This window comes from Colletes gigas, unplaced genomic scaffold (assembly GCF_013123115.1).
Source record: "Colletes gigas isolate AHSC1104 unplaced genomic scaffold, ASM1312311v1 Colletes_gigas_Sc00010, whole genome shotgun sequence".
Taxonomy (NCBI): Eukaryota; Metazoa; Arthropoda; class Insecta; order Hymenoptera; family Colletidae; genus Colletes; species Colletes gigas.
This window is the reverse complement of record NW_025106639.1, coordinates 7,688,857-7,716,167: the sequence shown is the minus strand read 5'-3', so window position 1 is coordinate 7,716,167 and position 27,311 is coordinate 7,688,857. Positions and strand designations below refer to the sequence as shown.

General features: G+C 37.2%; 7 protein-coding genes across 9 annotated transcripts; 3 read left to right on the top strand and 4 right to left on the bottom strand.

Moving 5' to 3' along the window:
- On the bottom strand, nt 1-4,711 carry LOC122397640 (glutathione S-transferase 1-1-like). Of its 3 annotated transcripts, none has more exons than XM_043396920.1 (6): nt 4,470-4,711; nt 2,491-2,652; nt 2,368-2,426; nt 2,154-2,295; nt 364-531; nt 1-283 (listed from the first exon to the last, which is right to left on the bottom strand). In XM_043396920.1, the coding sequence occupies exons 1-6, from the start codon at nt 4,623-4,625 to the stop codon at nt 146-148; spliced, it is 825 nt and encodes a 274-aa protein (XP_043252855.1). In that variant the 5' UTR covers nt 4,626-4,711; the 3' UTR covers nt 1-145. The 3 variants fall into 3 exon arrangements, with proteins under 3 accessions (XP_043252855.1, XP_043252856.1, XP_043252857.1); XM_043396921.1 differs by lacking the exon at nt 4,470-4,711 and adding an exon at nt 3,325-3,510; XM_043396922.1 differs by lacking the exon at nt 4,470-4,711 and adding an exon at nt 2,799-2,955.
- A 730-nt stretch (nt 4,712-5,441) lies between these two features.
- On the top strand, nt 5,442-9,383 carry LOC122397712 (tryptophan 2,3-dioxygenase). Its single transcript, XM_043397062.1, has 7 exons — nt 5,442-5,696; nt 6,373-6,533; nt 6,641-6,846; nt 8,179-8,538; nt 8,623-8,872; nt 8,982-9,075; nt 9,196-9,383. The coding sequence occupies exons 1-7, from the start codon at nt 5,668-5,670 to the stop codon at nt 9,365-9,367; spliced, it is 1,272 nt and encodes a 423-aa protein (XP_043252997.1). The 5' UTR covers nt 5,442-5,667; the 3' UTR covers nt 9,368-9,383.
- A 278-nt stretch (nt 9,384-9,661) lies between these two features.
- Nucleotides 9,662-13,316, bottom strand: LOC122397713 (cathepsin O-like). The gene is made up of 7 exons (XM_043397063.1): nt 12,988-13,316; nt 12,076-12,214; nt 10,998-11,233; nt 10,782-10,930; nt 10,653-10,703; nt 9,877-10,145; nt 9,662-9,788 (listed from the first exon to the last, which is right to left on the bottom strand). Exons 1-7 carry the CDS (start codon nt 13,171-13,173, stop codon nt 9,751-9,753), a joined length of 1,068 nt encoding a protein of 355 aa, XP_043252998.1. The 5' UTR covers nt 13,174-13,316; the 3' UTR covers nt 9,662-9,750.
- Nucleotides 13,317-13,858: 542 nt separating this feature from the next.
- Nucleotides 13,859-15,257, top strand: LOC122397718 (40S ribosomal protein S3). Its single transcript, XM_043397067.1, has 4 exons — nt 13,859-13,975; nt 14,373-14,695; nt 14,773-14,960; nt 15,034-15,257. The coding sequence occupies exons 1-4, from the start codon at nt 13,943-13,945 to the stop codon at nt 15,216-15,218; spliced, it is 729 nt and encodes a 242-aa protein (XP_043253002.1). The 5' UTR covers nt 13,859-13,942; the 3' UTR covers nt 15,219-15,257.
- Nucleotides 15,258-15,672: 415 nt separating this feature from the next.
- Nucleotides 15,673-18,279, bottom strand: LOC122397715 (Krueppel homolog 2). Its single transcript, XM_043397065.1, has 6 exons — nt 18,091-18,279; nt 17,484-17,669; nt 17,238-17,419; nt 17,064-17,131; nt 16,817-16,950; nt 15,673-16,743 (listed from the first exon to the last, which is right to left on the bottom strand). The coding sequence occupies exons 2-6, from the start codon at nt 17,666-17,668 to the stop codon at nt 16,530-16,532; spliced, it is 783 nt and encodes a 260-aa protein (XP_043253000.1). The 5' UTR covers nt 17,669; nt 18,091-18,279; the 3' UTR covers nt 15,673-16,529.
- A 1,916-nt stretch (nt 18,280-20,195) lies between these two features.
- Nucleotides 20,196-22,890, top strand: LOC122397714 (retinol dehydrogenase 12-like). The gene is made up of 6 exons (XM_043397064.1): nt 20,196-20,774; nt 21,248-21,355; nt 21,620-21,793; nt 21,896-22,103; nt 22,181-22,379; nt 22,456-22,890. The coding sequence occupies exons 1-6, from the start codon at nt 20,603-20,605 to the stop codon at nt 22,648-22,650; spliced, it is 1,056 nt and encodes a 351-aa protein (XP_043252999.1). The 5' UTR covers nt 20,196-20,602; the 3' UTR covers nt 22,651-22,890.
- Nucleotides 22,891-24,291: 1,401 nt separating this feature from the next.
- LOC122397720 (ras-related protein Rab-30-like) lies at nt 24,292-26,852 on the bottom strand. The gene is made up of 5 exons (XM_043397072.1): nt 26,253-26,852; nt 25,946-26,029; nt 25,660-25,843; nt 25,446-25,597; nt 24,292-25,367 (listed from the first exon to the last, which is right to left on the bottom strand). Exons 1-5 carry the CDS (start codon nt 26,337-26,339, stop codon nt 25,257-25,259), a joined length of 618 nt encoding a protein of 205 aa, XP_043253007.1. The 5' UTR covers nt 26,340-26,852; the 3' UTR covers nt 24,292-25,256.
- Nucleotides 26,853-27,311: the final 459 nt, after the last annotated feature.

Below are 27,311 nucleotides of genomic sequence, written 5' to 3'. Positions count from 1 at the left end.
TAGGTGCCTAAATTTTTCGGCGAAAAAAAAAATTACAAATCGTTCTAAAAAAATTATTTTCAACTGCAGGGTGTGTATAGACATACCCCTGAAATCCTACGCACTTTTGAGAAACAAAGGGGTAAAAGGTACCGATTGAATACGTTCAGGCGAGTTTCGCGAGAATGGCAGCGTGCAATTTGGTAGCTCCTGGCAAATTCACTTCTTTGTAGCCGGGCAGCTCCTTCTCGCATCTCTGCAGCCAAGCTTTCACGTTCGGGTAATCGTCCAGGTTGATCACCACCTGCGAAACGGTTCAAAACAATGTACCACGCGCCTCTAAGATTTATTTCCACGCGCGACGATCGAAACGTGAACGCTTACGGAGGTACTGGACGTAGTGGCGGCGGAACACAGATCCGCGAGGGTGTAGGAATCCCCGACGAACCACTTCTTACCCTCCAGGTGCTTGTCCATGATCTCGTAGGCCTCTTTCAAGGCCGTCGATCCCTCCTCGGCAATTTCCTTCTGATCCAGGAAGATTATTGGTTTCTACGGCAAATAAAATTGAAAGTTCGATAGATCTACCCCTCGAATCCCTGTGGAAGAACTCGGAATTGATATCTAATCGATGGAATAATTTCCATTTCTATTTTGAGTGGTGGTTTTGGCACCTGGGAACTGGACAGCTACCAGAAAAGTAAGACGCGATAGGGATAGGGTCGTTTGAGAATTTCACGTCGCTACTTCTCCCTGTAATATTAATTCGAGCCGGCTACCGCTTATAAGCGGCGCACACGTAGAGGGAAACGAGTCCCTCGTAGTTGGCCCATCGCGGGGCAAAAATGCGCAGTTAGCTGACTTTATTAGGCGCCGTAAAAGGTACATAGGATGCACAGGGAACATCCTACCGGCATCACATAATGCTCCTGCGCGTATATACGCGCGGAAAGGCGAATAGCATTAACCTCCTTTCGCCTGGCTTAATCGGCAGCCCCGATGGACTCGCCTTTGTCCATGGAACAAGGCCCCCATCGACCAGATACCGGACTACCCAAGTGCCATCCAACCGTCCAAGGATTCTACGTGTATCAAATATCATATTTTATTCCAGGGGAATCCCCAATTTCTCTCTTCAACCCCTAAGTGGGTCATTGGGGCCACAAAGTTTGAGCTAATAATTGTAACAATTCAGAGACTCCACTTACCAAACCGTCCAAGGATTCTACGTGTATCAAATATCATATTTTATTACAGGGGAATCCCAAATTTCTCTCTTCAACCCCTAAGTGGGGGTCATCGGGGCCACAAGTTTGAGCTAATAATTGTAATGTGGCGTCGCCTCCCATGCTCGCCACCAGAGGGGTCGCGCTCTCACAAGCGCTCGACCGACCCCTCCGTTGTTATATATACACTATATATCCCAGTCGTCTAAGGCAGGGCCTGCTAGAAAGTCTTACTGATGAGTCCACTGGCAGGCCCGGACGAAACGGCGCCCCCTCCTTTCCTTTTCTGTCCTCCTACGAATTCTCACGAGATCCCCTACCCGCAGCGAAGCAGCGCCACAGTAACAATTCAGAGAGTCCACTTACCAACCGTCCAAGGATTCGACGTGTATCAAATATCATATTTTATTACAGGGGAATCCCCGATTTCTCTCTTCAACCCCTAAGTGGGTCATTGGGGCCACAAATTTGAGCTGATAATTGTAACAATTCAGAGAGTCCACTTACCAATCGTCCAAGGATTCGACGTGTATCAAATATAATATTTTATTCCAGGGGAATCCCCGATTTCTCTCTTCAACCCTTAAGTGGGGGTCATCGGGGCCACAAGTTTGAGCTAATAATTGTAACAATTCAGAGAGTCCACTTACCAACCGTGTAAGGATTCTACATGTATCAAATATCATATTTTATTCCAGGGGAATCCCCGATTTCTCTCTTCAACCCCTAAGTGGGTCATTGGGGCCACAAATTTGAGCTGATAATTGTAACAATTCAGAGAGTCCACTTACCAACCATCCAAGGATTCTACGTGTATCAAATATCATATTTTATTCCAGGGGAATCCCCAATTTCTCTCTTCAACCCTTAAGCCATCGGGGCCAGAAGTTTAAGCTAATGATTGTAACAATCAAGAGTCTACTTAAGCGTTAAATAACGATCACTTACGAAGACTCTCTTCGCAGGATTGAAATGCCGTTCCGCGTCGAAGATGAGCTGCTGATTGATGAGGGCGCGTTTCTGCAAGTCCTTCGGGTACAAGGAATCGTTTTTCGCGTACTTGTCGACCAGGTAGCAGGCGATAACGTGGCTGAAACAGTCGATCTATGTATTCATTCGAAAGCAGCGATGTCTCGATCGTTCTCTAACGCAGCCCTGTTACCTTTCCGCGAGTATGAAGCCATTGTCGTTTAACGCTGGGATCGTGTGCTGGGGATTGATCTGACAAGAACGCAGAAAAGTTATAAATCATTGAATAAATCAATTTACACTCCGGTATACTAACTTTTAAGTAGTCCTCCTTCAAGTGGTCCCTGCTGGCGAGACTGGTCTCGAGAATGTTCAGCTCTAGCCCGATCGCCTTCGCTGTAAGTAGAACCGAACGACACGGTGGACTTATTTCGTCGGAGTATAAGACGACCTTCGCCATTTTGTCCTCGAGGTATCCCTAAAATAATTAGTAAATCAGAGCGATTAAAATTCTCCGATCTCCTCCGCGGTACACTCGACCGATCAAGGACCAAATCTTCGAACGAAATGATCGAAGTTTTCGTACAATTTGTACGAGGTAACGACCAATTTAACCTGACGTACAAATCTAATTATCACGAACTGAATATGCTTTCTCCTCGGAGGCTCTCGTAGAAGCGGAGCTAGAACACGCTCCGAATCAAGCGTATTGAGTCAATTAACCGCAACGTTGACTGTGAATGCGTACAGCCTACTCCGCTTCGGGTTCTTCAAAGCAGATTTCAATTTCATTCTAGTTTCTTTTTTCACTTCTTATCCTCTTATCGTTCAGATTCCCGCGTAATCGCCTCTGTTAACTTTGTAACCTTGTTATTGGAACGATAAAACTGATAATCTTTTCCAAATAGTGTTGGATCGTTCGAAGAAGAACGATCAAATTGCTCGTTATTATATCAACCTTGTATTTCGATTCCTTTTATTATTTTAGCCTATTTAAAACGACCCGAATACTTCTATTATGGCCAATAGAGCGTTAGATTTTCATTATCTCTTATCTCGACTTATTATTAATAACGCGTTGATGAAAAACAAAACTAGTGTTATTTGTTCCCTGAATCTTGTTATTTGTATTACGTATATGTACACGTACCTGTCGTCAAAACAAACGGAAACGATGTTGCTATAACGATGTACGGTGATATTAATGGGGACCACGAATGTTGCGTATAATCTGTTGCGCGCCACGTCAGTCCGCAATAGCAACTAGAATCTCTAGAACGAATTGTTCACCAATCATCGGACAGATGGAACCCGTGACTTTACTAAAAAACGAGTAGTCGTTAAACCGGTCTCCTTTTTGTAGATGGTACTAACGGCCCCCACTTTCACACGCATTGCTAAACACGCATAATCCAACCTGCAATTCATCCTTCCTATTCCTCTTCGCGTCCCTTTCCCTCGAAATATTCAAAATCTCCAATTTCTTATCAAACAAATATTACGGGACACCAACGGACTCCATTCCGAAGCGCCATTTTGAAAAATGGGTCCACGAATTTCTACCCGACCGTCAAGAGGTTAAAAATCATTGTCCAACTTCCTAAAGTTGTTCACGTTTGAACGTAACAACTGTTCGATAACCGTGAATCTATATTAAGCCCGGTTCGTTTCGTAATCGGTCACGCAAAGCGATTAGAAACGAACATCACGCGAGAAATATTTCGTTGACTTCATTTTTTCTTTCCTGTACCAATTGTAAAATTAAACGGAAGTAGCATCGTGGAACTACTACGCGTAAACCAACGATTCTCGTTTGAGAATCGAAAGCCATTTAAAAAAAGGTACGCCGATGAAAATTTCGCCATTTTTGCCAGGGCACTGAATTACATATCGACAACGGTTGTAATAGTTGACTATTTCAGACCGTTGCATACCCCTCGAACAAAACATCATTGTAAATAATAAACATGTTCGATGTTACGCAATCTTCTGCATGGATGTGTTAGCGTATCGAAATTTTGCATATCATGGTCGCACACACACCGACATCTGTTGCAACGAAAGTAAACATAGGAAAGATGAAACGTTCTATGCGAACAAACGATTACGTGGAACTTCGAGCATTTATAAATTTGTATGCTTCGATCGACTGGGTGTTGATTATAAATAAAATACATCGGTATCGTTGTGATCAACGCGTGTACATTTCGTACGCTTCGTTTTAAAGAAGTGTCTTCGGTTTGGAGTAATTTATATGCGCGCAAATATTCTCCGTAAAATGGTGTATTTTTTTACCGGCAGATGGGGCTGTGGATTTCCGGCGATAAAGAAGGAGCTGGCGATGCCGCGACGATATAAACCGAATGGTTGTTGGACCTGTCGAATCTCCTTTTTATAGGTGATTCTAACAAGAGACACGCATAATCTATGGTAGTCTATTCGTTTCCACATTCCACTGTATATTACTTCTCGGAGTCATGCTTGTTTTAACACTTTAATGGGCCCACGTTTCACACGAAGGCTATTGTCTATTGTTTCGATCCGATGGAAGCTCCCTGTTTTTCGACCCGATACTGTCAAACGAATACACTTTATTGTAAATAATAAACGTGCTCGATGCCACGCAATATTTCTAATATCTAAATTTTCCTTATCGCGTTGCTTGGTCACGAGGAGGATCGATCATCGGAGATCACGTAAGATGATTTGGAAACGATGTTCCTGTCGACATCTGTCGGAGACGCCATAAACCGTCCCGTGTTATCGAACCGCGACAGTTCAGTTTTGATGATTTTTGTTTCTAACCCCGATACGATTTGATTTTTAATTACGATATCAATCTAAAATGTTTATAGAAACAAAATATCGCATGTTCTAATGTTATTTACGACGATGACGAGCAACGTCGATCGCAGGGCAACGACGAACGAAATTTGAACGTTTCGGGGATAAAAATGTACAATTTTCTGCGGTGGATCACTATTTTTTAAGGAAGAGAATAAATACTGATCGAAAACCTGTAAAGCTACTACGCCTGTTTCGTTGTTCCCTGTTCGTTGGCGATCGAATAATATCCATATATTTCCATTCGAATTCGCGTACCATGTTAGATTGTGCAATGAAAATCTTGATAGATAACGAATGTATTTATAGGAAGATTTTCACACTTAACAACATTTAAAGAAACCATAATCCTTGATCGTTCATTCACGTGCCCTCGCTGTTGGAAATATAAGAGGGATAGTTTCACCGAGTCCGATGGTCATTCAGTTTTTAGTCGCGACTCAACCACCTCGTCGATAGTTCGTGTCGCTTGTCGTCTTTCGCCGAACCGAACTTCAAACCAAACCGTCAGTGATCGTTTCAATTGTTCGATCTAAAAGCAAAGGGTACCGATATCGATCGCGATAAACTCAAGAAACAAAGTGTTTAGGTGTTTTTAAACTACGATCCAATTTGATTATTAATTCGAGGGCATTGCAGTGGCCAAAAAATGGCTTGTCCTTTATCCGTTGGCATTGCGTAAGTAACAGTTATCCGAGCTACTAATGGTAAACAAATGGAATCCCATCGAATTGTTTCTAAACTAAAAAATCGACAAGACTCGACGCGTCTGTATCAATTCGTTAAACTCGTACATCTTCTCCTACGTCTATTGACCCTCATAGACCTCACGACGGGTTGTTATTACGGGAGGAATTAATTAACTCGATAATTAACACGTTCCATGCCGGATGAATTTTTTTCTAGAAACTGGGTAGGATTTCGAGGGTAGGTCTGTTCACCAAAAATTATTGTAATCGACTCCCGCGACCGAGAATAATTTTTTCAGAACGATTTGAAAAATTTTTTTTTCGCCGAAAAGTTCAGGTACCTATTCGAATTTTTTTCTCGAAAACGTGTAGGATTTCGGGGGTATGTGTAACGACCAAAAATGATTGTAATCGACCCCTGCAACGGAAAATAATTTTTTTAGGATGATTTGAAATTTTTTAATAACTTTTTAACGAAGCCTCGGTCAAGAAATTTGTATTCTTGGTTTTCGTCTTATTTTGCCCTATATATCCTAAACACCCTGTATATCCGTGATTTGAAACTCCTCGAATAACAGTTCTTTGGGATTCTTTGGCAAAAAAACTACAAAATCGATTGGAATAAAAGCTTCAGGGTAGATTTGAACGTGTTTTGGTAATTTCAGGGAGGATCTCGATCAAGATGGCGACCAATTGACCGAGGGCCCGGGTATGCTTTACAGCGAGTACCTTCGTTTGGACAAAATCCTGACCGCGCAGAGATTGTTGAGCGCCGAATACAACAAGGAAGTGCACGACGAGCATCTGTTTATCGTCACTCATCAGGGTAAATATTATCTGGTTGCGTAATTTTCTGTTTTCGCGTCGATAAGCAAATTAAATATTCCTCGTGTCAAGGACAGTATTTCTACGATCGTGCATCTTTTGCCGTAGCGTACGAGCTTTGGTTCAAGCAGATCATCTACGAATTGGACTCGGTGAGATTGCTCTTCAACCCGGAGACCAGCGACTACGACTCTCTGAACGGTACACCGAACAATCGTACCGGTGTTCAGAAGAATCGGCTCTCCCAGGTTCTGAACGAGTCGAGAACCCTGGAGATCCTGAAGAGATTGAACCGCATCGTCCTCATTTTGAAAGTAAGCGACAGAAGACTCCACGTTCAAACCGATCAGAAGCAGGAGCTGTACCGTGAATATTTCTGGTAAACGGTTGGAGGAAGAAACAGCGAAACGAGAGTTTTTCCCGCGCAAACGCGAGACCACCGATAGGTAATCCTATGCTCGGGGAATCGAGGCCAGTGGCCATACGTTGACAATGACAGTGATGGGAGGAACGTGAACGACCCTTAATCGCAAGCCAATTAGGGCACTATTCATGACAAGGGTGTTGATCCGCTGTGGTTACTCTAATCGAATTTCTTTGAAATACGTCACTGCTCCCAGGGGCCAGCGACACACTGTCTCACATCAAACATATCAAGCCTCGCGTCTTCGACCAAACGAACAAGAACGAATTCCAGATCGCTGCAGGAACGCGTAACGCGGTACGAGAGAACCAGTTTCAGATGCCGTTCGCACCACTCTTTGCACGACGATTGGGAAATCATTCCCCTGGTATCTGCTCGAGGCAGTCTCATCGTCGTTAGAATACACTACGTGTATGTTTCTCATGACCGATCGTCGATGAAAATCGAGACACTGTTTTTCCCCCGTTCGTCCTCCACGGAGCGTTAACAAACGGGTCAAGGTTCCCGGGAACGCGACACTTTTTCGTTACCGTTACCTTTCTGCCTTCCCCACACACACTCCCACCCCGACTCATGCCGGAATAAGAAAGATTGTGGGAACTGCAGAAATAACAGCGAGATCTATGTAAGCTAATACCGCTAGATGATACGCGACACCCCGCGCTCACACGCATAGATGAGTTAGGTAACAATCTCGTGGCGCTCTTACCATACCACAGAATGCAGGTGTGGTCGTCGCCTTTTCTCGTCTGGTTCCGTTGAAAAATCGCGTCGCAGGGTCAAGCGGGCAGGATTTCACGTGATCTACAATCGCGACCTCCCGGACGATCGTTCGAAATTTACTGTTCAGCCTGGAAAAACGATAGAAAATAGGAACGATCAGAATAATCAATTCATTGAAATGCGCATTACGGTTAACAGATCGCATACGTTGGTGGTTACGCTTCTTTCTGGCGCGGTAGACGCGTAAGCGTGGCAACCATACAATCGCGGGGCATGGGTTGTCTCTTAGACGTGGACACTCCAAGATCGATTGCGTGTCTGCGTCCAAAGACGCGCGGGCACGGTAAACTATGTATCCGCGATAAACTTAAAGGATTAAATTCACGTAGAAAGAATCTGCGTTTTTACAGAAGCGAACTAAGGCAAATTTATTGTATTTTGGAGGATTCTCGCGTAAGCTCCGATAGTCCGATGTCTGTTATTTTTTTATTGTTTGCAGCTACTGGTGGACCAAGTGACGATTTTGGAAACCATGACGCCGCTGGACTTCATGGCGTTTCGGGACTACCTGTGCTCCGCCTCCGGTTTCCAGTCGCTGCAGTTTCGTTTGTTGGAGAACAAGCTGGGCGTGAAGCAGGAGCACAGGGTCAAGTACAATCAGAGTTACGTGAGAATCTTCGGACGGGATCCGAAAGCCATCGAGGCGATCAAACGCTCGGAGGAAGAGCCGAGCCTCAGCTGTCTCGTCCAAAGATGGCTGGCGAGAACGCCGGGCCTCGACCCTCGCGACTTCGACTTTTGGGGAAAGTACAAAAACGCCGTCGACAAGCTGATCGCCGAACAGGAACAACTAGCCCGAGTAATCGTTTTCCTTCGAACGTCGACACGCTTTTCCAAATCGTTTACATTGCGGGGATCTTAACGTTTCGCGTCGTTTTCGCAGAAGCAAACGAAGGAGCAGCTTAGAAATTATTACTTGTCGAACGTGCGCTCGCGACAGGCAGCCTTCGACACGGTCTTCAACGAGTCCCTTCACAACGCGCTGGTGTCGCGGGGCGAGAGGAAATTCGCCTACGCGGCTCTTCAAGGCGCCGTGATGATCACTTTGTACCGCGACGAGCCGAGATTCAGTCAACCCCATCAGATTCTGACCGCGTTGATGGATATCGATTCCCTTATCACGAAATGGAGGTGTAAGAAGAAGCATTCAACCATTTATGTTTAGAGAGAATGATAATCGACTTGATCTTGTCTCGATCACCTTGAAGAATTAAGGAACCATCGTTTTTTTGTATTTTCTAGATAATCACGTTCTGATGGTTCAGAGAATGATCGGATCTCAGCAACTCGGAACCGGGGGATCTTCCGGTTATCAATACTTGAAGTCTACTCTAAGGTAACGTATCATAGATATGAACATACTGGAGTCGATACTGGAACAGAACGAAATTTATTACGTAAGAAACGTGTGACCGGGTAAGAATGTGTTTTACTTACTTACGTGTATCGATAACAGCGACAGGTACAAGGTGTTCTTGGACCTGTTCAACCTGTCCACGTTTTTGATACCTCGCCATATGATCCCGCCGCTGACAAAGCAAATGAAAACGAAACTGTCCATTGCCTGCAACGGATGGAATCCGGACGACAATCAGAACAATTCCGACTGTACGCTCGAGAATACCTAAATGGACGAACACACATCAGGAACGATAAGGCGATTAATAGGTTTACCAGGAAATGTTACTTTTAGATACACGTAAACGATAGAAAGTAAATATTAAGTCGATAACTTAAAACTTTATTATACTCGGGCACTTAGAGTGTATTATAACGTCTGTAAAATTATACAAATGGTCGCGTAGATTATCGTGCAACACGATACCGACGCAAGGATTCCGTCGTAACAATTATCGAACACGTAGTCGTACCAGCAATTGTCGTTGTTAATGTTATTGTCGTTTGCGAAGATATCCTGATTAAAGACAGTTTTGCGAGATCTATGTACATTTAACGTTCAATACAAATACTTAATTCGAATCAAAGAGTACCTTAAATATTTTTATTCGTTTCAAAGGACATCCAACGACGAGACCTGATTCGCTATACCTATTAACAGAACCAATTCTCCGTGTTAATATATTCATAAGGTATTTCATATTTCACGGGTGTTCGCGAGCGTTAAGATAAATCGTACCACATAAATTACTGCCTATTCCTATGTACATGTAGCCTTTATCTCCGAAGCTCGATCCCCACGAATTCTTGACGATGTAGTGCGGTATACCGGCCGATTTGTCGTACCCCACTATCTGTACAGCGTGGTTCAAATTATCAAAAGAGCCATCGCAGTGATATTGTATTACACCGCCCAAGTAGTTCTGCCAAGATAAAGCGTTCACTGCAGCCGCTACTGGTCCGTGACTAGCCAGCGTTACCAGCAGCTCATCCTCCGCGTCTCTAAAGCTAACATCCGTTAAACCTTTAATCGCCTTAACGACAAACGCGGCAACTGATTATTACTCGTTCCAAGCAGCGGCCATTTTTTAATATCAAGCTTAAGAAGGAGGCTGTTCAAAAAATGGAAAGAAAATATTCAAATTCCGATCCAACGATATTCGATTAGTCGAATCTTTCCTTTCTTAGCCAGTTAAATAAATACTTGTTACTCGAGGAATGTAAATAAATTATATCTGCATAAGACAACGTTTAATTTTGATATTTTCAACCCAATCTTCTTTGAGTAATTTAACATAATCGAGTATGTTAAGAAAAGAATGTAGCATTCACGTTCTGTATGTATTCAATGACACCGAGTTCTTATTAACAAGAATAATGCACGTCAGCTTATGTAAGGAAACCTTTACCGTTAATTGCACGCGACGAGACTCGAAGATGCGACATACCAAACGGGAATCTCCTACCGATCAAATATGCCTGATACGTGAATGCACGTTTTATAAAGTTTCTTACCTATCGCACGTGAAATCTTTTATTCTTATGCCAGACTCTTTGTCCAATGTCCTGAAAAGAAAACATTTTGTTATTAATCTTTGCCCATGATACGCGTCGTTAAAATACATCCTATTGCAATACACTCACTTCCCCAATTGGCACGTGCTCGTCTTTCGCGTGAGCGGGTAAGTGGATTCTTGAAGAATTTTCGCTTTCGACAACAGCAACCACGAGAGCAAGCTGCATACGTCGCCCCCCTCGCATCCAAAATTACCGTTCTTCGCGCAGTCGATCATCTGTTGGAAAAAAAATCAGAAATTACTGGAAAATGGAAGATTCATGACAATCGTTCGATAAACTTACTTCTTGCACGCTTAGCGAATATAAAGTACCATTTTTGATCGCAAACATCGACTCGATGACTTCGACGGTGCTGAATGCCCAACAAGCCCCGCACGATCCTTGGCCCCTCACGGGATTAACGACTCCCTTCTCCCTCCAATCAATTTTTAAGGGTACATCGGCCGATCTTTTATCCCGATCGGTTCTGTGACGCGAATGGTGATGCCGATGATACGACGCGTTCACGTGTTTTCCCCCTAACAAATTGTTCATTTGCATATAAGGCTTATTTTGTTATTGTCCTCCGTCCGCTTCGTTGCGTTAGCTGTATGTAAATTCATACCGTAAGTCCTGATCGTCGTCTAACACGTCAACGATTTTGTTCGACTATACAGGGTGTTCGGCCACCCCTGGTAAAAATTTTAATGGCGGATTCTAGAGGCCAAAATAAGACAAAAATCAAGAATACCAATTTGTTGATGGAAGCTTCGTTAAAAAGTTATTAACAATTAAATTCAAAAATTTCAAATCGTTCTGGAAAAATTATTTTCGGTTGCGGAGGTCAATTATAATCATTTTTGGTGATTAGACATACCTCCGAAATCCTATCCATTTTCGAGAAAAAAAATCGAATAGGTACTGAAACTTTTCGGTGAAAACAAATTTTTCAAATCGTTCTGGAAAAATTATTTTCGGTTGCGGGGGTCAATTACAATCAGTTTTTGTCATTAGACATACCCACGAAATCCTGCCCACTTTCGAGAAAAAAAATAGAGAAGGTGTGAAATTATTCGAGAAAATTAAAAAATTGCAAATCGTTGTGGAAAAATTATTTTCGGTTGTAGGGTTCAATTACAGTCATTTTTGGTGAATAGACATACCCCCGAAATCTTGCCCATTTTCGAGAAAAAAATTCAGTAAGGGCGGCACTTTAAACGTTAATAACTTTTTAACGAAGCTTCCATCAACAAATTGGTGTTCTTGATTTTTGTCTTATTTTGGCCTCTAGAATCCGCCATTAAAATTTTTCCCAGGGGTGGCCGAACACCCTGTATACTCGATACGCATTTTCATACAGTGCATTTCCAAATTCTCTCACCTCTTATGGGGAGGTCAGGTACGAGTGTTTGCGCCAAAAATTCGTCCTCCGACATGTCAGAGTACACGGTCAGCCCGTAAAACGCGCTCTCTTGCGAAGATCGAAGGCCATTCATTGTTTCTATGTGCCGTAACGATCTCTGCAACGAAGACACGTCACAACCTTTACGCGAGCAATGCTTTCGATTATATAAAAAACGAGTCGAGCATCCTTGTATCGTAAAAAAAATGCAAAATACCTACGCGCATATAGGTTAAGAGGATATTCTAGTCTGAAATCTAGAAACGAAGAAGAAGAAAGAGGAAATGACGAATATGATGTTCCTCTGGAGCTTGTAAAGAACCGTGAACCCGTACTATCTCTTTATTTAAGTAGCGTTTACGTCCGCTACTATCATAATGATATGAAAAGACAGACGAAAAGTAAACGCGAAGTGTCTAATAAATGCAAAATTATTCAAACAAATACAGAATAATTTGTGCCTGACAAACACTGTAAACTTTCATAATCGATTATCGGTACGAGCAATCTCAAAAAGATGACTCGAGTGTTCCGAACAAATAATATTCGCAATCTCTTAACGATTAAAATTACTTGTGTCTTATCGAATTAGATATGGAGCCTGTGGATTTTGTAAACGAGAAAACAAATAAAAATGAAAGAACGCGAACGCGGGAAATTTTCCCGCGCATTTTTACTGATACAGGTAACCCTCCTGTAACACGATAGATAGGTTCCTAGAAAATGCTGTGTTGTGCGAAACCGTGTTACACGAAACCCAGAACCAATATAAAAAGGGGATATGCGTTCCGAAAACTTATTAAAAAGAAATATTTTTTTTTAATTTGATAAGTTATGCTACCTGTACACATCAAGCATTTCCGAGGACCGTAATCTATTTTACGGACGTACCTTAAACCGATCGAACCTTTCCTCATATTCTGCTGGATCGCTTCTGTAAGATTTATTGAAGCGAACGACGTAATTCTTAAACAGCTTAACATCCTCGATGTTGGTATCGGGGCCCACTCTGATCGGTATTGCCAGAAAACATAAACCCACTATCAACACTGTGAGAGCTATTCTTCTCCACTCCATGTCAAAGGCAAATCATCGTTCTGATATACGGTACACTTCACGGCAGATCACCGTACGCATACACGAATAAATTCTCGTTGCATGACACGATAAAGTTGTGTCTGCAACGTGAAGCGTATCTCGTTGTACATGTGTGCGCGATGGTACCCAGGACCGTAAGAAGAAAATGTAATTATCATAAGCTTTACGATGCCGGGTTAGCCTTGTTACATTTTACAGAGAAAAAACTATGAAAGCACAGTGCTGCATGCAACTTCTCGATGTTCGTTTGTATCTACTTTGCTCGAACTTCAAGTATCGTTTCATCTTTTTATTCGTATTAAATAGGAGTTAACGGCATGCGATGAATTTGTTTCTCGAAATTTTGAAAACATTTGTTTTAGCGGACGAATAATGCATTGGACGTACAGCATGTGTTCAAGAAATTATTGTAACAAATGTGCTTTAAATATTACAAATACTCCACGTAAAGGAGTGTATGTGCTCTACGCTTGAAATGACTGAGGTCTCATAACCTCTATTTAGTTAAGCCTTTATATTTAATTGAAAGCGATCCACCAGTGGCTCTAATTTAAATGTTTTTTCTCTTTAAAAACAGAAAATTAATTTTTCTAATAAGTGACTACGTAAAATGATGTATTCAAGCGATGTTTTCTTCCATAATAAATATTGTTTTGACTTTGATGTGGCGCTCCAAGCAAGTTGGGATACTTCCTCTTCCAGTCGAGTCTTTTGGATTTCGGTTCCTTTTGTCGCTCCAGCCTAAAACATGGACAATCGTTCAATTTCAAAGAAGAGGAAGGTTGGTGAATTTTAGCAATCTGTGATGAGAATTTCTCAAAAATATGACTTACATTGTGTCAAAGAAAGCATGAAAGGGAATATTTCACCAAAAAATACGAACATATAACACGTGAAAGTTATGGATGATATGGATGCTTTCAGCTGTTAACCATTCAGTTAGATGCTTGAATTCTTCGCGTTATAAACATTACAAATGTGTTATCTTCGTGTGCATCGATATAATTTTCATTTATTATCAAATTAAATTAAATACACTAGTACAGTCGCGATAACATGAAATATTCATTTCATATATGTACGTGTCAACAAACATGTACTTTTAGGTTAACTCGTCTTTATTTATTGGAAGCTGGTCACGAAGAAATTATGTTAATTAATTTACATCTTCCTTTCAGTTTGTCGGAGATGGAGTCTTCAAAGCAGAGTTAAACGAATTTTTAACCCGTGAACTCGCCGAAGATGGATACTCAGGAGTAGAAGTACGCGTGACTCCGCATCGTACCGAGATTATTTTATTGGCAACGCATACACAAAGCGTTCTTGGAGAGAAAGGCCGTAGGATCAGAGAATTGACTTCTGTGGTACAGAAACGGTTCAACTTTAAAGAAACACAGAACATTGAATTGTACGCGGAGAAAGTTGCGACCCGTGGTCTGTGTGCTATTGCTCAAGCAGAATCCCTGCGTTACAAATTAATAGGAGGACTCGCAGTGCGAAGGTTAGCTTGATAATTTAATTACCATAAATAACTTGCGAACATCCGTAATAACGAACAATAAATATAATTGTTTTTAGAGCTTGTTACGGAGTTCTTCGTTTTATCATGGAATCTGGAGCGAAAGGTTGCGAAGTCGTCGTTAGCGGTAAATTGCGTGGTCAGAGAGCCAAATCCATGAAATTTGTCGACGGATTGATGATTCACTCTGGAGAACCCACCAATGAATATGTTAACACTGCAACGCGTCACGTACTTCTCAGACAAGGTACACCTTTTAGACGGCTGAAATTTAAAACAGAATTAAAGATTTTAACTTTGTAACGATCTGTTTGTATTAGGTGTGCTTGGAATCAAAGTGAAAATTATGCTCCCGTATGATCCTCAAGGCAAGACAGGTCCAAAGAAGCCTCTTCCAGATTCTGTATCTATTGTCGAACCAAAGGATGAAATATTCCCTTCGCAACCGGCATCTGAAGTGAAACCATCCAAAGATATGCCGCAAACAGCACCACTTGCAGTGTAATTTATATACAAATGACAATAAAATAAACTTTTAAAAGAACACTTTTCTTCTCGATAATTTCGATTTAAAGACTGAGAACTGAATGGAATATGTACACGCTCGAGAAAAGACACAAGTCCAACTGGCGCTCTCAATAAGAAAAACATTGCTGAATAACATCGGCGCGGTTGCGTAGTAATTACCAGAAAGGTCAAGCGCCGAGAATTTACGGAATGGAAAATTTGTATTGCCGAGTGAAACGTAAACACGAACGATAACAGGTGTGCTCGGGAAGTCTTCTCCCTTTTTTTCCCGTCAGCTTTCCCTTCCGTAGTTTCGATATATCGATTCTCGATCGTTACATTGATTTTAAATACGCGTGTAAAAGAAAAAATTTAAATACAATAAAAACAGTGTATAATAATAGTATAAGACAAAATATTTATTACTGTTTTTTATTTATGAAAATTTCACAGATCACGCTTAATCGTACTAATTATTTCGTACCATCTTTTAAATAAAATTCAATGGCAATAGAACAATCAGCCTAAAACAGCTTGTAACAACAATTAATATTGATATTGCAAAGTGAGCCAAAAATTATTAACTAAATACTGTTTTATTATGAAATTCACAAAATGACCCATATCTACAACAAATAAAAAGATGTCTAATATTATATATTAACTATACTTAGCGCGCTTTGAATATTTCTTGGGAGAAGTGAAGTGAATATACCTAAATCAAATGTTTTTTAAATGTATCGAAAACAGAATAATGTGGAACAATATACATTAAACAATATATAATGCGAGTTTACCTTGGAGACAATCACTTGTTTATAAGTGTGCAGGAATGTTACAATAATTAAAAACATATACATGCAAAATAGTAGAACAGACTAATGATATTCGCTATAGTGAGATTGTTATGCGCTCATTCGTGGAAATTTAGAATTATGTAATTAAACTCTTGTTGCGTTATCGATAGTATGCATTATAAAATATTAAAAATTCGATTACACGATCTGATCGTACAACTATTTTTGAGTTTTGGTAAATAAATTCTAAATCCGATCTAGTAATTATTTGTATGAAATGTTTGTAAAGATATCGCTATTATAACATTTAGAAATAAGTAGACATTAATCGTAATTTCAAAATGTTATACTTTGATTGTTTTTCATACACTTCAAATGATAATTCATAGGCTTGTTGCTTTTGATATTTGCACTTGTTTTATCATTCAATTATACTGTATGAAATAATTATTTCATGAACCCTAAAACCCCATGATATCTAACTTCAAAACTGTTTTATTGAAAATTAAAAATTACTGATGAACTGGAACCATCTGTTGTGTGAGTAAAAGTAGACCCTGGATCATCCGCCGCACTATTTCTGGCAAAGATTGTCTTCTTGAGAATGAACTCAGCTTATTTCTAAGTTCGTGAAATACTTTACGGGTATATGGATTTCTTTGCGATTCGAGACGCGACTTTAAGAACTGATAGTAGATAATAGGTGTCAGTAAACCAGCACGGCCTCTGTAAAAAGTTAACATTGTAAAATGCATTCAAAATATTTTTCTTTAAAAAATAAACACATGTTGGTACTTACGTAAATACTAGGAGAACTGTAAATGGCAATATAATTATTTCCGATAATGCACACAGACGCAAAATGTTATGCGACTGGAAATCGAGTAAAAATATGACGAACCGCGCTGCCCACCAATTATACTGTCCTATACACTTAATTAGAAGAAGAGAAAACATCAGTAATCATAACAATGACTATACATATCTTACAATGCTACTTTAATGTTATAGCATTAAATTATATAATGTTAAACTTTTTTACTTACGTTAAGCAACGTCTGCGAATAATCTGTAAAATGTATCAGTGCAAATAAACATATGGGAGTTAACACCACTAATCAATTAGTTAAGGAATAAGAATTTTCAATTATTCCCATACAACACGTCTGTCAGAGATAAATTATTTCAATTTGCTATGTAGTATCAAATAAAAAGGATACATGTAACAGGAGCTGCATACAAGAATATCAAGGAATAAAATAAATAATGAAAGGAATCTTCAAAAAATAAACTTTCTAAAAATTGTCTATTAACTTGAACACGTGGCACTCTTTGGTGAAGCCGCAATGCACTTGTCGCCGCACTACTCATTAAGGCTTTGTAATAAATGTTATATGGATTGCTAAAAAAAGAAATACAAAATTAGTATCTGCAGGACTTGTTTTTTTATATATATAATAACATACCCAAATATAGGAATGATGTAACCAATAGTAAATATAATAGTAAAAAGTCTTGTAATCCATAACGCAACTTTAATCTTATTGTCAATAATGTGTAGCTTCAAAGCCAGCCAACCTTTTTCTATTTGTGGAGAACTATCACCTGTACCTGTACCCGTACCTGTGCCTGTACTTGCAGTATCTGCCATGCTATTTATTGACAAGAAAAACTCATGTAAAATAACGAAGAATTACATTTTCAAATTTAAAAACATCTATAAAACGTGTACACAATGTGTATGTATTTAACCTAAACAAAAATATATTCGAAAAGAATCTTTTACAGATACGATAGTTATGCAAATCGCGTCCTGTTTTCTAAAGTGAAAGCAGCTAATTCAGACAAGACATTAAAAGTATAACATCCTAAAGTTTACATAGACTAATTTAATTACGACGTTAGAACGATCTCATATTAATAAAAATTTTCAACAACGTTAGACGTTAAATGCGATCAGAGCTTCAAATTTTTTTTAAAAGTGTAATTAACCGAATCCATCGATTTGAAACTTTTAACAATCGTATTTGTAAGTCAGGTAGAATCAATGGTAGTAATGTAAAATGAACTTACTTCGTACAGAGGTAAATCAAATGTTCGTTTACTTAGTAAAAATTTATAGTTTTAAACTTTTACGAATTTCAATCAGCTAGAGCGCATCTATACGCAATTCACTACCCACATACGCATGTACTCTACTACGCATATATCACAATATACTAGTGTACATATGCCTTAATAATTACACTGAGTTTCGTTTTTAAGATTTCTAATTTCTCTGATAGATGGTGCGAATGATTTCCTTCGCCGTGGCGATATCGCCTGAAGTTCGCCAAGAGGGGGCTACAAGTTTACCGCCACATGAAAATGCACCTTAATCGTTCAACTGAAAGTAACATCGTAGAATAGTTGGATAAAGGCGAAACTCTATTGCTATTCGTGATACTGAAAGTTGAATTTTTATGCACAACAGAACAATGGCAGATATTTTAAAAAACAATAGAGCCAGAGGCTTTATCCATTTGAATGTATAATTATTCTCAGAAAACATTACATGTCTAGATTGTAAAGATCATTTCATCAAGATATTTACGATGTATTAAATTCAATCAAATATGCAATTTACAATTGACATTAAGTACTTCTAAAGAGTACATGCATAAATGAATAATTGATTGGTCATTATTTTCATTTGATTTATGAAATATTCTTAATACAGTTGTTTCTCGTTTGAGCTTTCCATACCAGTGCATCGATATCAGATTTTCTACATTGCAAGGAACATTTCTTACTTTGTATTATGATGTCATTGGTTTTTACAACTATAAAATCTATGCAAATAAGAAACATCGAGTTGTAATACAAATTGAGCAAACATGGAATAAGATACACGTATTTTGTGAATACATCGTGCTTGCTAATGGCAATGAATATTAATTCTAGATACATATGGAACAGTATGTGGCTCCTAATCTAATATACCACATTGATATTCTGTTTTCTGTAGCCATCTGATGATCATTTATGAACTAACAAAATCCCAGATTGTATGTAACCCGTTATGCTTGCTCGTACAATCAACATCAGTAACGTTGCGTTATTTTGTTATTTATTTATCAAAAATATAGGTTTTTCATTTCATTTCTTATTATTCGGTACCTTTAAATTAAAACAAAAATTATTGTCACTCTCGAAACCTCTGTTTTTATTTAGAAATTCAATAATTTCAAAGCTATTATACCGTCACCCTTAAAACGCGTTTGACCGAATTAGTGGCACCCCAATTAATGAGAGCAATACCAAATTGGAAAACCCAATTTGGTACTGTTTTCTTAACCTGAAATGAAGTTACGCGTTACTGAAGTTCGACGATACGTTTGTGTTGTAATCGTAGGTATTACATACTGCAATACTATAACCTTGCACATATAATATACGAATAGAAAATTAGGTTAGATGCACACAGACTACGGAAAGTTTCACTTCGAAATCCATACAATTATTTAGACGGAATTGTATTAACAAATACATCTCTACGTACGAACTTTTAGAAAATAAGCTATCGTGGGTCAAAGCCCTTTAGTGGTGTAATTCCGCTCAAGGGGTATAGCAGGAAATAAATAGTTTACAGCACTATCCCTCTCTCTATATTCGGTAAAAATAAAGAGCCGTTCCTCGCCGGAATTTCGTAAATCTGGTCACATAACTGACGAGACCAACTATACATCGAACATCAGATAAAACGTAATTTTCCTATACTTTTTTTGTTTTGCCGTGCTCTGTGCTCCCAGCCAAACTTTTTGTCGTTACATAAAGTGCCGTGTTTTATTAATGCATCATTAAAATACGTTTACATCAGTGGCATATTCGATGTAACATATTACTTTCAATGTAAATATTGTCGAAATATACATATACACAAATTTATAATCATTTCTTAAAGACCCTTCCACTCGTTTGGCAAAAATATTTTGCTTGAAGAAAGTTTATCCGAGAATACAATATGTTTATAACGTTAATAAAACTGATATTAGTATTGTTAAAATTAGTTTACATAACATAACAACGTAAATCTGACCTCAAATCGAAAAGTATTACATATTACAGTTTACGCATGTACTGTTGCTATAAAAGCCCTATGTACGTGGATCGATATGAAAAGTAATAAGTACTTAATAATATGGTATCTTTAGTGTAGCGAATGGTATGTTTAAAAATAGTAATTACGCGATCAAAGTTAAATCATATGTTATCCGGATAAAAGTACATAATACCTTATTTGTATTATCGTTTCGGTAACAAGATAAAGATTGTTCACGATTAGTGCGGACACGGTAGGAAGGAAAATAGGTGGAAAATACACCTTGTCGAATACAGGCGTGATTCTTTTGGTATAACGGTAGAAATCTTCCGTTCGAGACGAATGGAAAAGTAGCTCAAGACTGTCTGGGGGTAAAGAGTTCTCGACGTGTCCGCTTAATTCAGTTCTTTACTAGCAAACGTAACATTAGCATGACGATTAGTCTGTCCTGCGAATTGCATCAATTAACACTTTTCAAAATTGCGGAAGATTAATTTCAGAAACATGCTATTCATCGGTTCGATTTGCGCTATAATTACAAGCATTTTCATGTATCTTAAACATCGCGACAATTGGTCCATTGCGATCAGACGTCTCATCATTAAAGTGAAATACTTTATACTGGGCTTTAAAGAAGTAGTCAATGATGTTATGAATGCAATATATAACAAAAATGGTAAGTAATTTTCACGATTTTTGTTTTCACTCATTTTCATAATTTAAAGGACGTTGTTTAATATTTAAAACGATATTTAAAATGCTGCATTCGCTCTGTATTAGTTCGAAATTGAGAAACGTTCCGTCAATATACGTTCCTTCGATATTATTAATAATAATAATAATACACTATATATTTTTACTTTTTATAATTATATACATTATTAAATATGTATTTAATAGACGATAATAGTTATTTACATGCGTATAAATTATATTTCTAAAATAATTTACAATTTAAATCTATTACATCAGTTCTCATTGCCATTTTTCATTGTAATTGCAAATTATTTAATGAATGCACTTTATATGCAAGTAAATGTATAATTTTGATTATTATGTTCCTGAAATAAAAAATAAAAATATGACATTCATGACAAAAAATAGAAGACTTAAAATAAAATAAAATAAATGTTACTTTTTCTTTTTAAGATTCTCCACCTCAACCAGGCAGAATTGCAATTGTCACAGGAGGTTCTAGAGGGATTGGTGTTGATGTAGTTAAAATGCTATTACAACTTGATATGGAAGTAATAATTGGTATGTTTGTAAAATATTGAAATTCTTGAAACTATTCTATTTTTTCCATGATCTGTTGATATCAACAAATAAATAGAATAATTAATATTAGTCCATTTATTTAGATATAAGAAAATCAAAATAGAGAAAAACAGTCTTAAGTCCAAACTTGTATTCTAATCTAGCTATCAAAGTGTATATATATTTATTTACATATATAGTTTGTAAAAACTGGTATAGGTAATATTACACGCATGTTTAATAATTTTTAAACATATTTTCCAGCTTGCAGAACACCTGTTGCTGGTGAACAAACCATTCTGAAAATCAGAGAATCTGGTGTTACAACCGGTCAAGCAAAAGTGTACAAACTTGATAATTCTTCTTTGGAATCTGTGAAAGAATTTGCTGCAGAGATAAAAAAAGATTATAAACAAATTCATATTTTAATCAATAATGGTAAGACACAATTCAGAGTTTACACTTTTTTCCCCATAAATAGAAACAGGTGTTGTGTACAGAATTATGATAGTAAAGGTAACATTATTTTGATATTTATAGCTGGTGTTATGTTTTGTCCATATCAGGAGACAATAGATGGTTTTGAACAACAGTGGGCCGTTAATTATTTATCACATTTTTTATTGTCAGCCCTTCTATTACCATTGCTGAAAGCAGGCGGTCTCCCAGAAAAAACCAGTAGAATCGTTAATGTTAGCTCATGTGCCCAACTTTTGGGTAAAATTAATTTCAGCGACATTAACAACAAGTCTGTATTACCGTTTCATCTAAAATGACTATGTAATTAATGTATTCACTAATGAAAAGCTTTAACTCTTTGAACAGAAATAAATTCATTACGGAAGAAGCGTATGGACAAAGTAAATTAGCGCAAGAAATATCCACAAAAACGTTGCAAAATCTTTTCAAAGAGAAACAGTATAATGTACAAGTTTACTCTGTACATCCAGGCATAGTATTTACAGATCTTTTTGAAAATACTTATATTTGGAGGTTTCAATTTCTTTTCAAACGCATTTTGAAAGTAAGTAGAGAACAAGATACGTTCGTTACGCATATTTAAAAACATTCGGCGATAATAAACGAATATTTATGTTTAGAATCCCAGAAGGGGAGCTACTTCTATTGTGTATGCGGCTGTGAACAAAGCGATTGAAAAATGCGGCGGTATATACATCAGTAACTGTCGTTCTAGTCCTGGTCACCCGGATGCTTTGAATTCATCTATTCAAAAACAATTGCTGGAACTATCTCTCAAACAAGTGCAGCTAAAAGACATTTTCCAGTACGCATAACGATGCTATGAACTATCAACGTTGGACATTTTGTATTTAAGAGAAATACTATTTATTACAAATCAGAAACTAAATAAATTTGTACATTAATTTAATTACGTACTTTCAAAATGAAACAATTTTATAAACAAATGTGTGTATAATACTATTTTGTAATTTATTTATTTGTATCGAATATTACTAAGCAAATTGATAACAATTTACAATAAACTTATATGATACAAGAGTATTAAAAATCTTGTCAATGTAAAAAGTGTATAACATTGTACCTCTTGAAACCGTTTCATTTTTACGTTCATTACTAATACGCTAGTTCACATAATATATTAGGTTGTTCGGAAAGTTTATATATGAATTCGAAATACAATATTTTGTTTAAACGTTCACCTTTATCGAGTCATATAATGCACCGTTTTGTTCTATGACCTTGGGCCCTTATTTCGAGTAACTGCACGATACCTTTAAGAAGGTTCTTTACTTCGGAAAAATGAATCCAGCTGATTTGTAAGCCCTTGCAAGATCGAGAGAATACGATGGTTGAAACAATACATCCCAGTCGAAGTCCAATAACTTTTGTCGCACGAACATTACGCGAAGATAGTAAATTTTTTGATCCACCATTTTTCCATCCAATTGAAACACACGTACTTAACAAAGCCCGTGAAATTCTGTTAGCCAAGCAACACACTCCGGAATATTTGTTTATCGCCATAGCAACCGGTTCCATAGCAACGCGAAGTGTACAAATTTAAAAACGAACTTTCCGAGCCTAATGTATTAGGTGTACAATGAACACATCAAATAAGTTAATTAAAATGCAGACAACTCGTAAAACTTTTTTTCGCACACCATAATTTCGGATAATTGCAACAAGTGTTTTCAACTAATACAACACCATTTATTATTTAGCATAGCATCTATTCAAACCTTGGAATTTGATTAATAGAATTCTTTTTTTTTACTCAAATTATGTACTATGTTTTTTCCTTTTTTTTAGAAAGTTGAATTAAATAATATATATATATTCAATACCGTCTATAAGATACATTTGTTACGATAAATTTTATGTTGACACGGAAGTTAAAGATGTATCATTTTACAGTTGTTTTTTTTTTTTTTGTCCATACACGAACTGATATGTTTTTATCAGTATAGTTTTATTACAAAATTTTTGTTCATGTTTCGTATTTTTTAAAACTTACAGAATAAAATTGTTAACAATGAACTGTTATTACACGACGACAGTAATTTAAAGTTTCAATTATTTTGTTGAAACTTAATTATATAAGAATCATAATAATTAACACAAAATTGTGCAAAACGTACTATCATTTCCCATGCTATAATTAGAGTTTAATATTGTTACAAACTGTTTGAACTACAGATATAAATATATATATCTATAATATTATTTGCAATTATAAACAATATTGTTGAGAAGAATATCCACGTTATTTTACAAATTTTAGATTTGTTTTATCCCGAATAAATTGTAAAAAAAAGGAAAATTGGTATAAAAAATAAATGCATAATGTGCTCATAATTACCTGATAAAAAAAGCAGTTATTGAAAATACAAAACTATATCAACTTATTTATAAATGTTTTATATTCGAAACATTAAAAAGTGTAAGGACTAGAGTAATGTGTTAATAAAATTGTGTTAATTGTTACAACAGTACGAGCAATAGTAGACTTATCTTATAAAATATAAATAATAATAAAAGATCTATAAATAATAACATCAGACAGTACACAGATGGAACAAGCAATAATTATCCGCTGGTTTAAAAACCATAAATAAAATCTTAAACAAATACAACAAAACTTTGGCTGTGTAAATGCTGCTAAGAGAATCTGTTAATCGTGTGCACTTATCATAAGTAGCAATAATAATCGATGTAAACAATTGTTAATAATAGTTTTGGTAAATTATTATGTGTTAAAAACGTATAGAATTGTTTGCTTTTTAATATCAAGCATCAGTAGATCTTTACAGCGGTGTAATAAACACTTATAATATATGTATATTGCACGTTTGAAAAAATCCTGGATAATATTAGGCTTACAATTTTGAGTAAAAACCTTATATTCACTGCGATGACCCCGAATTCAGTCATCAAATATGAAATATCTATTTGTACTTTCCGACACAACAAAAAATACTATAAAAAATATAGCATAATTCCGTTCATGGAAACATTATTAAATGCCTAAACACAGGCCCCCTAACTTATTTATTATTCATATAGTGCAATCATGTAAAACCGTAACGAAAAGATTCCTTTAGTCGATCTTTATGAAAACATGCTACTTTATGAACAAATATTTATCAACATACTTAAAATTCATTTTAATTTTAAGTATTGAATACTTTTTTGCAACAAAACTGTCGATATAATCTGTATGATATAACACTAGATACTAACATATAATATCAAAGATGTGCTAATATTAGAATCTTCATTTTTTTAGTTATGGAAGATTGACTAGTATCATGTTCAATCTTCATCCTCTATAAAAACTGTTCGATAATGTTCTACGTACATATTTAGCAACTAAAATTATGTGTGTTATGGGTGAATTAATGTTACATAGAAAAGCTACTTAAGAAAGTCGACTACAACCACAGTTGCTTGTATCACCGATTGATGTTGTTTTTCCATTTATTGAAGTTGTATTTGTTTCATATCTAGGTAGTTCTTTACTGCGTGCTTGCTAAAATAATATATTCACTTATCTACAATAAAATTCTTAAATAAAAATTCCCTAATAAACAATGTATTGCCCGATTACCTCCATGAGTTCAGCCGCTATCTCCATGAACAACCGTTCTACATTTTCCGCTTCTTTAGCGGACGTTTCTAAAAAGTACATTCCGTGTCTCAGTGCAAAATCTTCTCCAACATGCGTTGGTATTTCTCTGTCCTCGCGATCAATTTTATTACCTATCGATTAATCGTACGCAATTAATACATATTAAATAGTTGCGATACGATAAAATACTTACCCACTAATATCCTAAGAACTTTATTACTCGCATATTCTTCAATTTCACGTAACCAATCTGGTAGACAATCGAACGTAGGTTGACAAGAAATATCATAGACTAAAATCAGAGCATGAGCGGATCTGTAATAACTCTGAGTTATAGAACGAAACCTTTCTTGTCCAGCAGTGTCCCAGATTTGTAGCTAAAAGAAAGTCGGTATCAATTACACGCGGCATAGAATTATTCTAAAAAAGTATATACAGATATGTTAGATGAATCATAATGCATTACATCATGCGCATACCTTAACTTTCTCATTTTCTACTTCTACGGTCTTAATCATAAAATCAACACCTATTGTTGCACCTTGACCAGGAGGAAATAATCCCTACAAAATGAACGAGTATATTAATAATTAAGAATGTATAATACGAGTAGAGAAAATTTCTTAAATGTACAATTTAGGCTGTGCAATTCAAGTGCTACAAAAACAGATGGTGTTGCTTGCACAGAAAATCGTACATAAGATGATAAAATTTATTTATCGCTCGACAAATCTTCGACACGTTATTAATAGTAAATAATGTGGAAGCGATCAACAATGTACATACCTGGGTAAATCTGCGCACGAGGCAAGTCTTGCCGACGCCCGCATTTCCTACGAGCACAACTTTGAAGAGAAATTTATAATCCTCCATCACATCTGTACCGCGTTACGGTCAGAAATCCTTGCATAAAACTAACGATACATTTACGAGCAAAACCCGTGTAATTTTCTCGATCGTTCGCTTCGACGGCAATACGAAATCTCGTAATACGCTTCTTTCAACGAGACACGCTTTTCTTTACGATCGTACGCAAGAACAATTTCACGGCATTATTCCTCGATCGTAGTTCTCTTGTAATTTACTGAACACACGCGGGTCCATATTCACAGAGTAAAAATGAACGAACACTCAACACAAATCGCGTACGCCTTTCCAGACCTTCTGCCATTCTGTCAAAATGACGTTTTCACCTGTCCCCGCCATTTAATCATGACGTTATCGCGATTTAGAAATCATAAAAAAATTCGCGAGATCACGCGCGAATAGATTAATTTGGAAATTGTTCGATGATCGTGAATCCTCTTCCGTTTAGAAATTCCGACACATCATCCCATACTGTCTGTAATATCAACTTACGAACGGTATTCAAATAATCGTTCACGCGTTAAGTTCAAAAGATATTTCCATCTACGTATTTCCCAATATTATGGTTCTGGACGTTGGTAAGCGTGTTAGAAACGGTAACAAACGGTTTGAATTCAAATTCTTGTCCGTTGGAAGATTTATAACGGCCAAATAAATAACTCTGAAAGCTAATTGGGAAGTTTCCAATATATCTCTGATGTAATTAGCGTAGTACGTTACACCGTGTTAGTATTACTTGCAAATTTAAGTTATTCATTTTTTCGGCGAATGTTCTGCACAGAATTTTGGGTAAAGCTTCCCTCGTTCAAATTATTAAAGATTAAATTATGTTTAATTGACGGAGAAGAAGTTTGACGATAGGATCCCAAGTGAAAAGAAGAGACAATATACTAACGTAAGGATTAAAAAGGAAATTCGTGAATCTAAGGAAACGTTTCGACGACTAAGAAACTTGACAATAGAATTTGATTTTAAGTT